At 40.3% G+C, this 13907-nt stretch overlaps 1 protein-coding gene across 1 annotated transcript in view; it reads left to right on the top strand.

Moving 5' to 3' along the window:
• The window catches only part of SVEP1 (sushi, von Willebrand factor type A, EGF and pentraxin domain containing 1), a 469484-nt gene that overhangs the window by 341163 nt on the left and 114414 nt on the right, over positions 1–13907 (top strand). Inside the window, exons 27-32 of the mRNA XM_073664736.1 lie at positions 4858–5033; positions 5573–5697; positions 5778–5901; positions 8126–8296; positions 8866–9039; positions 10369–10488. Coding sequence (XP_073520837.1) covers positions 4858–5033; positions 5573–5697; positions 5778–5901; positions 8126–8296; positions 8866–9039; positions 10369–10488 — 890 coding nt within the window. The remainder of the gene's footprint in view (positions 1–4857; positions 5034–5572; positions 5698–5777; positions 5902–8125; positions 8297–8865; positions 9040–10368; positions 10489–13907) is intronic.

Below are 13907 nucleotides of genomic sequence, written 5' to 3'. Positions count from 1 at the left end.
ACTGAGGCTCGGTGACAATGTCATGTCGGATCATAGATGTATGAACAGGCTGTATTTTGCTGCACTAATTTTTGAGCCTCCCGTCGCTGCTGTTTGGAGAGAGCGTCTTTACCTTGTTCCCGGCCTCTTCCCCGAACAGTATCAGAGGGTCCAAAGTAGATGTAACCGGATTCGCAACTATAATTGTATATTCCCAGTCTTTTGATGCATTTAATAGATTTACAAGGTATTTTTGCTTGGGTTTCCTCTTTCCGGGCTGATATACTCTGTAATTCACATCCCCTATAGTTTCCCAGACTTCATATGGCCCTTGCCACTTGGCCATGAGCTTACTTTCTGCGGTGGGCACCAAATCCAATACCCGATCCCCTTTTATAAAGGACCTGACTGTGGCTTTTCTATTGCATGCTTGGCTTTGCCCTGCTGGGCATTCACCGGATGTTTACAATAGGCACCACAGCCACGATCTGGTCCTGCATACTCGCAACGTGCTCTATTATGCTTTTATGGGGAGTAGGCTCCTGTTCCCATGTCTCTTTGGCAATGTCAATCAGGCCCCTAGAATGTCTACCATATAATAGTTTTAACGGTGAGAACCCTGTTGTGGATTGTGGTACCTCCCAGATGGCAAACATTAAATAGGGCAGCAACATATCCCAATCCTTCCCATCTTTGGAGATTACTTTTTTAACATAGATTTGAGCGTTTTGTTAAATCTCTCCACTAGACCATCTGTCTGAGGGTCGTACCAATGTACACAATTGTTTGATCTGGAGCAGTTTGCACAGTTCCTTGGTCACCTTGGACATAAAAAGAGTCCCCTGATCCTTAAGGATCTCCTTAGGCGGCCTAAGGTGGCAAAACATGGCAAACAGCTCCTGAGGAATAAGTTTCACCAAGGTATGATGAAGTGGAATTGCCTCCGGGTAATGAGTAGCATAATCTACTACTACTAATATGTGTTGGTGGCCATGGGATGACTTTACAATCGGACCTACCAGAGCCATAGAAATCCACCCAAAAGGTACCTCTATAATAGGCAGACAAACTAGTGAACTATGGAAATTAGCTGTGGGTGTGGTCAGCTGACAATCTGGGCAAGTCTCACGAAACCTCTGAAATTCAGAATAAATCACTGCAGAATATGCTCTTGCCTCTTATTAACCCCTAAATGACCACCCAGCATGTGTTTGTGGGCCATCTCAAACACCGCCCGATGGTAAGATTGGGGCACTACCAACTTTGTCCTGGATTTTGTCAACCTGGTATAGCAACTCCTGGTTCACTGCCATACAAAGAAAAAATGCCTCTGCCCAGGTCGCTGGACTACCCCATTTATCATTATCACCCATTCCCAGGCCTGGGCCAGTGTGGGGTCCTGAAGCTGAGCTGTCCCAAAAGACACTGTGATACTTCCAGCTCTGTGATTAATGTGGTCTCTTCGACCTCTACTGCCAATACCTCCAGGTGAAACCTATTGGTATTACACTCTTTCCCTATGAAGGTGACCCCTATGGCAGATATCCCTGACTCAGGATCTTTGGGTTCCACGCCCGGACAGACCTTTACCATGAGCGTGTTAACTTTGCTCTCCCATAGGGAGCACAACAGGGAAAAGTCTCTTCCCAAAATAATCCTGTAAGGAAGGGTCTTTACTACTCCCACTACATGTTTAATATGCCCTCACAGGTTGGAAAGGGTACACTCCGCCGATGGATACTACCGGAGTTCCCCAGGAATACAGATGACCCAGATTTTCTGTCCAGTGGGGTCTTCCCCACAGATAAATTACCCATGGACAAGTGTCACTAGGCTCCCTGAGTCCAAGAGAGCCTCCCCCGTGTGCCCGTTGAGGCGTATCTGGCACAGATGGGATTCACTGGATGTGTCAATGGCATCTGCAGCACAGACGGTCTGGGTATACATCAATACACAGAGAGCAAACCCGCAATCCATGGGCTCAGCAGTGAGGGGGCAGTTGGCAACCACATGTATTGGTCATTGACACCACCAGCACTTGATAGTGGTGGCACCGCTGGTCCATGAGACCGGTTTGGGGGAAACTGGACTCCTGCTGCCTTCATCCCGGGGAACCCCCTCATTATGGGCTAGGTTCTGACTGACCCCAGCAGAGAGTCGTGTTCCCTTTTTCTGGCTCACTTGCTTGCAGGGGCCGGCGAGATACACACAGTGTCCCATACCAAGTCCTTAGTGGCCACCCAGCTCTGTATGGCGACTAACAGAGTTCGCACCAACCGATTAACTACTGCTCTCTCTACCATCAGGTCTGGGCTCAAGATCTCAGGCTAGAGCCATTTTTTTATGAGAATGCCATAAGTCATATGCCTGAGACCTAGCAGCTCGGGCCACCGCAAAAGACCATTGGTACACCCGTTGTGCCCATACATACGTATTGACCCCAAACTGGGTAAGGTTCTCACCTTTGAGTTTCCCATAATCCTGGGTATCCTCCCAGCTAAGGTCAAAATATTACTTCGGGGCATCTCCCATCAAGAACGTAGCCACCACTTCAGCCCACTGGGAGATTGGCAAACTCTCCCACTCCGCTGTTCTTTCGAACACTGTGAGAAATGCTTCCAGGTCATCCTCCGGACTCATCTTTCTCAGCGACGACTTGACTTTGTCCCAGGCCTCGGGAAAAAGGCCAGGGTCGTCGGTGGGGGTGTCTCTTTCAGCGCCGCAATCTGTTGTAGTATCAGGCTGTTAGTCAGCTGCTGCTGTGCACTGGAGAGGACCAACTGCTTCAGGATTTCCTCCATCTTGTCGGTGGGTTTGAGTTGTAGCATTGCAGGCTAAATCACAGACATGCGGTTTTCTTCAGGGTATGCCTTAATTCACACTGCCTGCATTCTCCACCATCTGTAAGGCACTGACGTTTCCACCAGTGAATTAGTGAGGCAGAGATCCAGATAAGTTCAACGTAAAGTCTTTATTTGCCAACTGTGCAAAATAAACGCAAACCTTTTTAATTTGGTTCCTGCACAGTTCGTTGCCGTGGGAGCCTGCACCACTGTAGGAATCTCAGATGCGTAACGGATTTGCACACGTCTCTGGTTCTGGTCTATGTTCAACCTCACACAGCCGGGCACACACACAGAACCTCCAGCTTTGCTGCACAGAAAAGTAAAATTAACACACCCAACCCTTACCTGCAGGATAAAATGTGAATCATGCATTTGAATTTGCATCAATTGCAAAACTCAGACCGGAGGGAAGATCTATCCCACTACCTTCCTACAGATGTCTCCAAAAATAAAGTCTGGTTTTCCTAAATCTGACTTGGTCAAATAACTTGACCCAGTCCACACTTACTTTTATTCTGTGTTGTAAACACAGCTGTGGCTGTAATTACAGCATTCTTCAGCGGGTTCAGTATGTTTCCTCATACATTCTGAGGGACAATGACCCTTGTATATGACTCCCATCACTGCCTCGCATGATCTATACTTTTAGTTCACTACTGTAATTTTGATACAGAACTACGCAATTCCTTAGACTACACAATCCTAGTGTTACATCTGTCAGAAGCCGCAGGCTCAAAAATGGCCACCTTCGACAGACTTGGCGCAAGCCACTCTGTCTGGCGGATTCCAAAGAAACCCCAATACCCTTTAACCTCTATACAGGGGTCTGGTTTTACAATGGGATCCAGTGGATAGCTACAATGGAAGGGCTCCCGTCCAGAGGCAGGAAAAGTCACCGAAGAGGGTCAAAGCTGAGAAGTCGTGTCAATAACAAAATCAGGAGGCAAGCGGGTAGTCAGAATTCAAGCCAAAGTCAGAATCAGGAGATTCATGCAGAAACAAAATTGTAAAGAATAAGAATACCCAATAAAGTAAGGCGAGGTCAAAAGTCAGTACTGTCCTCTAGTAGAAATCACCGAATTGTACACTGAAGCGGGACAGAACATAACTGGCAGTGGACAGCAGGAATTCAGGATCTTACATAGCTTGCAGCTCCACCCAAATCACACAGGAGTTACCTCTAGATCTCCCAGTATGCATGGGACTACAAGTCCCAGAAAACACAAGACTAGCACTGTCGCCCCGCGCCACCCACAATGAAAGCGTGGCACCACCTGGTGACAGAAGCAGAGGCAGTAAAGATAGGCACTGATACTGATGTCACACCTAGGGTGGCAAATGATAAACTTGGTTACATTTCGTCACTAGGTACAGTATTTGCATGGTAATTCCTCTGGACAATACGTGATGACTATCTCATGATAAGTGATATATATTTATGGTGTGAAATGGACAGAAGAAGTTAAGAAACTGGGTGGCCAAATATATAGATTTATAAAAACCAGCAAAGCATTGAGCTGCATTTACACTGAAAGATAATTGTGAACAAGCATTTTTAAAAACGCTCATTTAACAATTATATTGCAGTATGAACGGGCTACTGATCACCTGAAAATTGAAAAAACTGAGTGACTGATCGGGTGAAATAATCTTTTGTGCATCCTTCTCGGCGATGCATTGTGATGTGTAAACAGGGCTCACACTGTCAAGAATTATGGCAGCCTTTGTGTATTGAGCGATCTAGTATAGATCACTCAGTGCCCACCCTTTTCCTTCGGTCTATCTGTGGAAATAGGCATTTTATCTGCTTATTACCGCTTGGCGATCGTATTATGCCGCCTGTTTGTGTAAACAGATCTTTAGTGTTACTTCCAGATAACAAGACAATTCTTCATCTGTTTTCTGAATTTCTGAATAATTGTAACATGCTCAGAAATGTTAGTACTAGTTTTCATCAACCAATAGTTTCCTTGATTTGCAGAGATTGTCAAAAAGATTGTAAGCTCATTGGCAAAGTTTTTTCTCTCTGCAGATGGGTGCTTTATATTAATGGCAAAGAAAAAATAACTGATTGCCCTTCTGTTAATGATGGTAAATGGCATCACATAGCTGTTACTTGGACAAATACTGATGGGTCCTGGAAAGTCTATATTGATGGAAAACTCTCTGATCATGGGAAAGGCTTATCAGTGGGAGAACACATACCTGGTAGGTTACATCCACAAATGAATCGAAAATCTAACATATTGGCAGAAAATAAATACAGAATGAACTGTAAAAAGCAAAATTCTATTCTGCTATATCTGTATTTAATAGAATTGAAAAGTTTTTTATGAGCAATAATAACTTTTATAATTAAGTGCTGCTCTATGTATTGGCAATCCGGTTATGGGAGCAAGTTCTTCCATTTATTACAACAAAATCTATTTAGGAAATGGGCAATAATAATATTTTCTTAATTTTACCCATTAAAAAGATTGTACAACTTGACATCTGCAATAAAATGTTTTCAGGAATCAGCTCTACAGAGAGCTCTGGAGACATGACTAAACTCAATGAATATACTGTAGGTATAAATTGAAAAAGTGTATTGGTGATTTATGAAGCAATTTGCATTTTATAAAGCAATAAAACATGAAATAATAATCCTAAATGTGGTAAAAGCAAATCAAAAAAGCTAAAGTTAGATGTGAAGTACGCAATCTGCCTAGTAATGTGGCCTAAATTGATTCATTTTGGTTTTCTAGGAGGGGGCGCTTTAGTCCTTGCACAAGAACAAGATCAAAGGGGGGAAGGTTTCAACCCTGCGGAATCCTTTGTTGGATCTATCAGTCAGCTTAATATATGGGATTATCCACTCCCGCCTGAGCAGGTATGTTTCTGCTGGTACATGACTTGGTTTTTGATATTTGTAATATGCAAAATTTGACTTTAAATTTATTTATTTCAAAGGTAAAATTATTGGCTACTTCATGCCCACATGATCTTCAAAGGGGAAATGTATTAGCTTGGGCCGATTTTCTGCCTGGTGTGGTTGGGAAAGTTAAAGTAGATAACAAGAGCATATTCTGTTCGGGTAAGTCGGAATATTTTTCAGTTTTTTATTTTCTGCATGTGTCTTCACTGAATATAAATCCTACATCATTTTCCTTGTTGCTAACTAAATGCCGAGGTTTCGCAAAATACATGAAGACGTGTACAACATGACACCAACATTATATTTAACTCCTTAATGATCTGTAATGTACTTTTTCATCATAAATCGATAAGGACAATTTGAAGCTGGTTCAAAAGCTAAGCTTGCTTCATACTCATCTCTTAATGAATCTGACTCCACCCTTCTCCCTCATCAAGGCGTGAAGATAGCTGGTCTTGATGAATTGGGGTCAATGGATGCTATAAAAACAAAACCAAAGAACAATGGCTGAAGTGCACTTTTTTGCAATTTCACAACACTTTCGATTTGATTTCTGTTTTCCAATACAGTGTAGAGTAAAATAAATGTTGTCATAAAAAACAACTCATACCACAACAAAAAAGCCCTCACATGGCTATGTCTATGGAGAAATAAAAAGGACCTGGGAATTTTTTGTTTTTGCTCCCCTTCTTCCAAGAATCATCTTATCTGGGCCAAGGATGCATTATACATTGCATTAATGGGTTATCTTGGAGTACAATAGAGTTGCGGCCAAAAGTTTGGAGACTGACACAAATTGTGGTTGTCACGTTTGCTGCTTCAGTGTTTTTAAATCTTTTAATCAGCTGTTTCTATGGTAACTGAAGTACAGTTATAAACATTTCATAAGATTTTACACTATTATTAACAAATACATCAAGTTTATACTAAGACTTAATATTTACAGAGATTACCCTTATTCTTCAAAACTTAGTAGTAGTGCTACTGCTTGCCTTTTCTTCTCTGGACAATCGTTCTTTCAGATATCCCAGACAGTCTGAAGGAGGCATCATCAGAAAAAATAACTTTACCCCAGGGCTCTGCAGTCTAATCCTTGTATTTCAGCTGAATGTCAGTCTGTCCTTGATGTTTTTCTTGGAGAGAAGGGGCTTCTTTTCTTCCCTTCTTGACAGTAGCCCAGCCTCCAAAAGTCTTCACCTCATTGTGCATGCAGAAGCACTTACACCGGCCTTCTGCCATTCCTGAGCAAGCTCTGCACTGGTTTTTAACACATCCCATAGCTGAATCCTCTTTAGCGAATGGTCCTGGTACTTTGTGGTGTTTTTTGGGTTCCCTGAAGTTTTATTAACAGCAACTGAACCTGTCTCTCTTTGAACTTCTTGATGATTCTTCTTATTGATCTGATAAATTCTTGATTTCGGGGCTAACTTAAAAGCAACAATGTCTTAGCCTTTAAAGCCCTTTTGATGCAAAGCAATAATGACTGCATGCGTTATTTGGAAGTAACCATTCTTAACAGAAAAATAAAATGAATTCAAGCATAAGACCTCTTTTAAAGCAACCAGTCTGCTCATATAATTCAATAAGTGAGTAAAATAAATAAATAAATAAATCAGCAAGACATATGAAAATTGCCTCTTCAGAGTACTTGAACTCTAGTGCCACCTATTGGAAAGTGGCAATTCTACAAGTCAATATCTACCCTTTAACGAGCCTTGTCACATGACTTAGGCTTGTCCCTCTCCATGCGGATAAATGTTACCTTTTATACCCCAGTCTTAAGCCTCTCACCTAGCCAAATCAGATATCATACTTTGCACTGATGAGTGGCAATACCCTGAAACACGCTGTTTGCAAATTGATATTCTGGTTTGGCTTTCATCCTATGTTATATGGCAAAACTCGTCACAGGGTCAATATTGACTTCTAGGATTGCTACTTCCAATAGGTGGCACTAGAGTTCAAGTCCTCTTCCTCTCTAAAGAGGCAATTTGCATATTTCATTTTCCAGAGGAGCATACATGGCATATAAGTCTCCTCACTCTGACATGCCAGGCCTGGCTTGTCACTCTCCACAAGGAGTAACATTACCCCTTAGATCCCAATGATATCAGCGGCCTTGTCTTTATTAACACTCCTGAGCTAAAAAGAAGATCATTAAAATAATGTAAGCAGGTAACTTTTCAAGGCTGAAATTTAGTGGAAGTGGGGTTTTTGTGATTAATTGAATTTTCATGTTGTATGAAATCAGTGTTTTACATAAAGGTACATTATTAAATATTATGGTTTCTTAATTTAAAAATTTAACACTGTTTTATGTATTATATTTGAAACCATACACCAGAATATGTAGAAATAATTTATATATTTGATCTTTATGTAGATTGCCCTGTCTTGGAAGGTCTGTCATCTCATTTACATGCGTCCGTCAGTGATTTAAAGCCAGGTTCCAAGATCAGCTTGAACTGTGACCCTGGCTATCAGATTGTGGGCAATTCAGAACAACAATGTCTTAACCTTGGAAAATGGGACCAACCTCTGCCTCGTTGTGAAAGTTAGTATCCTACTAGGCATATGCAATATGTGACACAAATTGATGGGGATTTTTAGGTTAATATTCATACCTATTGAAATAATATCTCCCTAAATCTTGGGAATGATAAAGATAACATTCGGTAATGACCATGAAGCTATTAGTCTTTAAGCCTTAGTGTAGATTACCATGGAATAAATTCTACATTTTCAGCAGTATATGATCATTTATAAATATTGCATTCAGCTTTAAGGTCTGTTTAAGTGCTTTTAGTGCAAAAGTGATGTAGTTCTAGAATTTCCAATTTATGTCTGATAATGGGTTATAAATAAGATTTGCTTTTAAGGCAATAACTACTTTGCATCAAATTGGTATCCAGCACTTTATAATGTGCAACCATCTGCTGCTTTAACATTTATAATGTGCTTGAAGTATTGCTGTATAAATGTATTTGGTTAACTTAAATGTCTACTCTCCTAACTGATTTTCTCCCACAAAATAAAGTTAATATGTAATAATATAGGGTTAGATTCATTTTTAATGATATGTCAGTTTTGGTATTTTGCTCCAAAATTCATCATTTTATTAAGGAATCAGCTGTGGAAAGCCTCCTCATCTGAAAAATGGTATTAATACGGATGAAAAATTTTTTGCTGGAAGCACTGTCACATACCAGTGTAATATTGGATACTACCTGCTTGGAGATTCAAGGATGTTTTGTACCGACAATGGAAGCTGGGACGGTACCTCACCCATGTGCCTGGGTAAGCTCCCGCTTTTGTGTTAAAGGTGTTGTCCAACATATCATATATCCATAAAAGAGGAGGTCATAAGGGTGAAAGTTGGTGGACTGACTGCTGGATTCCCCATTGTTCATGAAAAATGGGGGTCTCAAAGTCCCTGTGTGCATGGAGCAGTAGTGAGCATGTGCGATGACTGTTCTATTCACCAGCTGTAGGATTGGTGGTCGCACATGCTCATTACCAGTGCAAGCACTCATAGTATTTTCATTCTCCATTTTTAACAAGGTAACTGGAAGGAATATAGAGTGCACATAGGGTCTTATCCGAGATAAAAGGAATATTTGTGAAAGATAATTCAAATTCACTCACCTATTAGGGTTGTGTAAGAAACAACCACTGTACTTAGCTTTGGCGGCTGCTGCAAACCCCGAAGCAATGATCCTTTGTTGGGTGAAGAGAATGGGGCATCAGACTGCGCTGCTCGCCTGTCAGAACAATGTACCAGAGGAATCCAAATCGATGTAATGATAAAATAGACTTTATTTCTACGCGTTTCGTGGTGATCACACCACTTCCTCAGGACAGTCTATACACATACACATACAGGGTCTGTTATTTATAGCTTTATAGCAAAAGTCTATTTTATCATTACATCGATTTGGATTCCTCTGCTACATTGTTCTGACAGGCGAGCAACGTAGTCTGATGCCCCATTCTCTTCACCCAACAAAGGATCATTCTCCACTTTTAGAATCACTGGAGTCTGAGGAGCTGATCCTCCAATTATCATACATTTATAATCCTTCTTATGAGTGGGTGTTACATGTTTTTGGGAATCAGACACTCAGAGGGATGTATATCAAGGATTTTTAAAGGCTTATTCCCATCTTAGCCGTTAAATGCAAAAAGAGGAATAACTCTGCCCACCTTTCAACCACTGGAGGTGGGGCCATAGCAATCACCAAGAGCAGCTGAGCTACAACATTTCCATAACTCCAAAGTTACAGCAACACTGTAGTTCAACTGCTCTCAGCTCCAATGGTCAGAGCCTGGACATAATAACTAAATAACGAGCTAATTCTTTTGAACAAGCACAGATAGGCATCCTCCAAGGATGGTCCTTATGATTGAAAGTCAAAGGACTCTTAGGCAATCTGGAGATGGAGTATCGTACAAGATAAATAAGCAGATGTCTCAGAGGTATGCAATAACATTCATTTACAAGGTATAATCAGTTTTTGCACTGGTGTTAGGCTTTCACTCATTGATTTATTTCCATTTATATATTGTGTTCACTCTATCTGCACTAAAGAGCATGCTCGTGTTAATACATTACTTTTGTGTTTTAAGATGTTGATGAATGCGCAGTAGGATCGGATTGCAATAAACATGCCTCATGCACAAATACCAATGGCTCTTACATTTGCACCTGTATACTGCCATACACTGGTGATGGAAAAACATGTACAGGTAAATATGGAGGGGGATTGGTTGTAAAAGAAATACAGCCCACAATGGGATACTACCCATGTCCCATCATACCCACTTGTGTTTAAATGAAATATTAGGGCATATACAGTCATGGCCAAAAGTGTTGGCACCCTTGAAATTGTTCCATAAAATAAAGTACTTCTCCCAGAAAATTATTGCAATTACACATATGTTGTTATACACATGTTACTTTCCTTTGTGTGTATTGGAATAACACAAAAAAACAGAGAAAAATAGACAAATTACACATAATTTCTCACAAAACCTCAAAAATGGTCTGGACAAAATTCTCTGCGCCTTTCCAAAATTGTTGGCACCTTTCCAATCTGTGTTTGAAGCATGTGATACTTGTTCGAACTCACTTGTGGCAAGTATCTGGTGTGGGCAATATAAAAATCACACCTGAAACAAGATAAAAGGGGGAAAAGTTGACTCAGTCTTTGCATTTTGTGTCTGTGTGTGCAAAACAGAAAGAGAAGAAAGCTTTCTGAAGATTTGAGAACCAAAATTGTTGAACAATATCAACAATCTCAAGGTTACCAGTCCATCTTCAGAGATCTTGATGTTCCTTTGTCCACGGTGTGGAGCATAATCAAGACTTTTACAACCCATGGCACTGTAGCTAACCTCCCTGGATGTGGACGGCAGAGAAAAATTCATGAAAGATTTCAACGTAGGATAGTCTGGATGGTGGATAAGCAGCACCAATCAAGTTCCAAAGAAATTCAAGCTGTCCCGCAGGCTCAGGGTGCATTAGTGTAAGCACGAACTATGCGTCGACATTTAAATGAAATTAAACATTAAGGCCGCAACCCAGAATGACCCCACTGCTGACAAATAGACATTAAAAATCTAGATTGCAGTTTGCCAAAATCTACGTAAGTCGAAATCCTATTGGGAATGCATCTTGTGGAGAGATGAGACCAAGATAAAGCACACCATTCTACTGTTTACCAAAAACTGAATGAGGCCTACAAAGAAAAGAACACAGTAATTACAGCAAAATATAATGGGGGTTCAAAGACATTTTGGGGTTGTTTTTCTGCCTCTGGCACTAGGTGCCTTGACCGTGTGCAAGACATCCTGAAATCTAAAGATTACCAAGGGATTTTGAGTCGCAATGTAGTGCCCAGTGTCAGAAAGCTAAGTTTGCTTCCCAGGTCATGGGTCTTCCAGCAGGACAATGACCCCAAACATACTTCAAGAAGCACTCAGAAATGGACGGAAACAAAGTGCTGGAGACTTCTGAAGTGGCCTGCCATGAATCCAGATCTAAATCCCATTGAACACATGTAGATAGATCTTAAAATAGCTTTTGGGAGAAGGCACCCTTCAAATAGGAGAGACCTGGAGCAGTTTGCAAAAGAAGAGTGGTCCAAAATTCCAGTTGAGAGGTGTAAGAAGCTTATTGATAGTTATAGGAAGCGATTGATTGCAGTTATTTATTACAAAGGATGTACAACCAAATATTAAGTTGAGGGTGCCAGCAATTTTGTCCTGTCCATTTTTGGGGTTTTGTGATAAATTATGTCCAATTTGTCTTTTATCTCAGTTTTATTTGTGTTGTTTCAATACACACAAAGAAAATAAACATGTGTATAACAAAACATGTGTAATTGCGATAATTTTCTGGGAGAAACACAATTTTCTGGAACTTAAAAAGTGACAACACTTTTGGCCTTGACTGCACATTGTGAGAATGTATGGCTGCAGCTGGAGACCGATTCCCAGCCATAACTGTAGACATTATGGATTATAGTTGCCTGCTTGGGGCCCCTCTATGAGTCAGAATCAATGATCGCTACTGAGCCTTGATTTTTGGTCTGGTGGACTCCCCAGGCAAACCCAGCAGTTTTCCTAGAGTCTTAAGTTTCTATCCCTCTGCCAGCTACACTTATTCAAACATATCTATTACTACTGTGGCTGGCTGTAGTCAGAATGAACAGGTTATCTCTGGTAAGATAAAAACTTTAAATACCATTTTAAATAGAATATAAAATGAATCCCTTAAAGCTACATGACATACATATTTGTCATGAACACAAGTCACTTAATGCTGCATGACAAATATGTACGTCATGCTGATCACACGGTACGGCTTGTGTATCAGTGCAATCACCTGGAGCAGCCTGACTGATAGATATACAGTACAAGAGAATGCCAAGAGTGTGCAAAGCAGTCATCAAAGCAAAAGGTGGCTACTTTGAAGAACCTAGAATATAAGACATATTTTCAGTTGTTTCACACTTTTTTTGTTAAGTATATTATTCCACATGTGTTAATTCATAGTTTTGATGCCTTCAGTGTGAATGTACAATTTTCATAGTCATGAAAATACAGAAAAATCTTTAAATGAGAAGGTGTGTCCAAACTTTTGGTCTGTACTGTATACTCCGGCTCTAACAGTTGAACCCTTCATATGCCTCTGTGACTGGTGACAGCGCAAAAGTGCTCCCTCTGTCAGGTCATCTGCACCCTGGCAGGCTTCCAAGTCTGCAATACACCACAACCTATCAGACACCTCTGAAGGCAAGGCTTAATAAGCTACCTTTCAGGCAAGCAGTGACAGGATAGTTTAATACACAGCACTGTAAGGTAGTGCTGTTTATAATCATAAGATTGCTTTGTAAAGTGCCCTTGGGGGACTAATAAATATTGTAAACAAAAATGTAAAAAAAATGTTTTAAGTGTTTTTAATCACAATCTCCCCAAAATCCCAGGTTTTCGAATAAAATGATGGTTTCATTTGGAAAAATGGAGACACGTCACATATTTAGGATTGCTACATCTGTAATTACATATACTATAACACTATATCATTATTTATCCTGCACAGTGAACACAACAAGAAAAATTACAAAAAAATGCCAGAATAGCTATTTTTGTTAAGCCCATCTAAAAAAAAAAAAAACTAAATAAAAAAAATCTCAAAAAGTTGTTGATATCTCAAAATGGTATCAATAAATACAACAACTTGTTATGCAAAAAAACAAGCCATCAAAAAGCACAGTAAATAGAAAAATTAAAAAATTTTAGTTCATAGAACACAATGCGAAAAATACAGTGCATTGAAAAAGTATTCAGACCCCATGAACGTTCCCACATTTTTCTACGTTACACCCACAAATTTAAATGTTTTTTATTTGGGATTTTAAGTGATATAGCAGCAACAAGTAGCTAGTATTTTTAAAGAGTAAAGGAAATTATATATGGTTTCTAAATACTATAAAAATATAAATCTGAGAAATATGATATGAATTTATATTTATACCCCCTGAATCAATACTTTGTGGAATCACCTTTCTGTCAATATTCCAGCACTAATGGTGTCCTAGGGACTTGTGTTGAGCCACCCCCGTAGTGTTCGAGTTCGGTTCGGTTCGTCGAACACCCGTATG

The sequence above is a fragment of the Phyllobates terribilis genome, unplaced genomic scaffold (genome assembly GCF_046119375.1).
Source record: "Phyllobates terribilis strain yellow unplaced genomic scaffold, ASM4611937v1 Scaffold_1__5_contigs__length_1240528914, whole genome shotgun sequence".
Taxonomy (NCBI): domain Eukaryota; kingdom Metazoa; phylum Chordata; class Amphibia; order Anura; family Dendrobatidae; genus Phyllobates; species Phyllobates terribilis.
The sequence above is the reverse complement of the archived record's forward strand: the minus strand, read 5'-3'. Positions and strand labels throughout refer to the sequence as shown.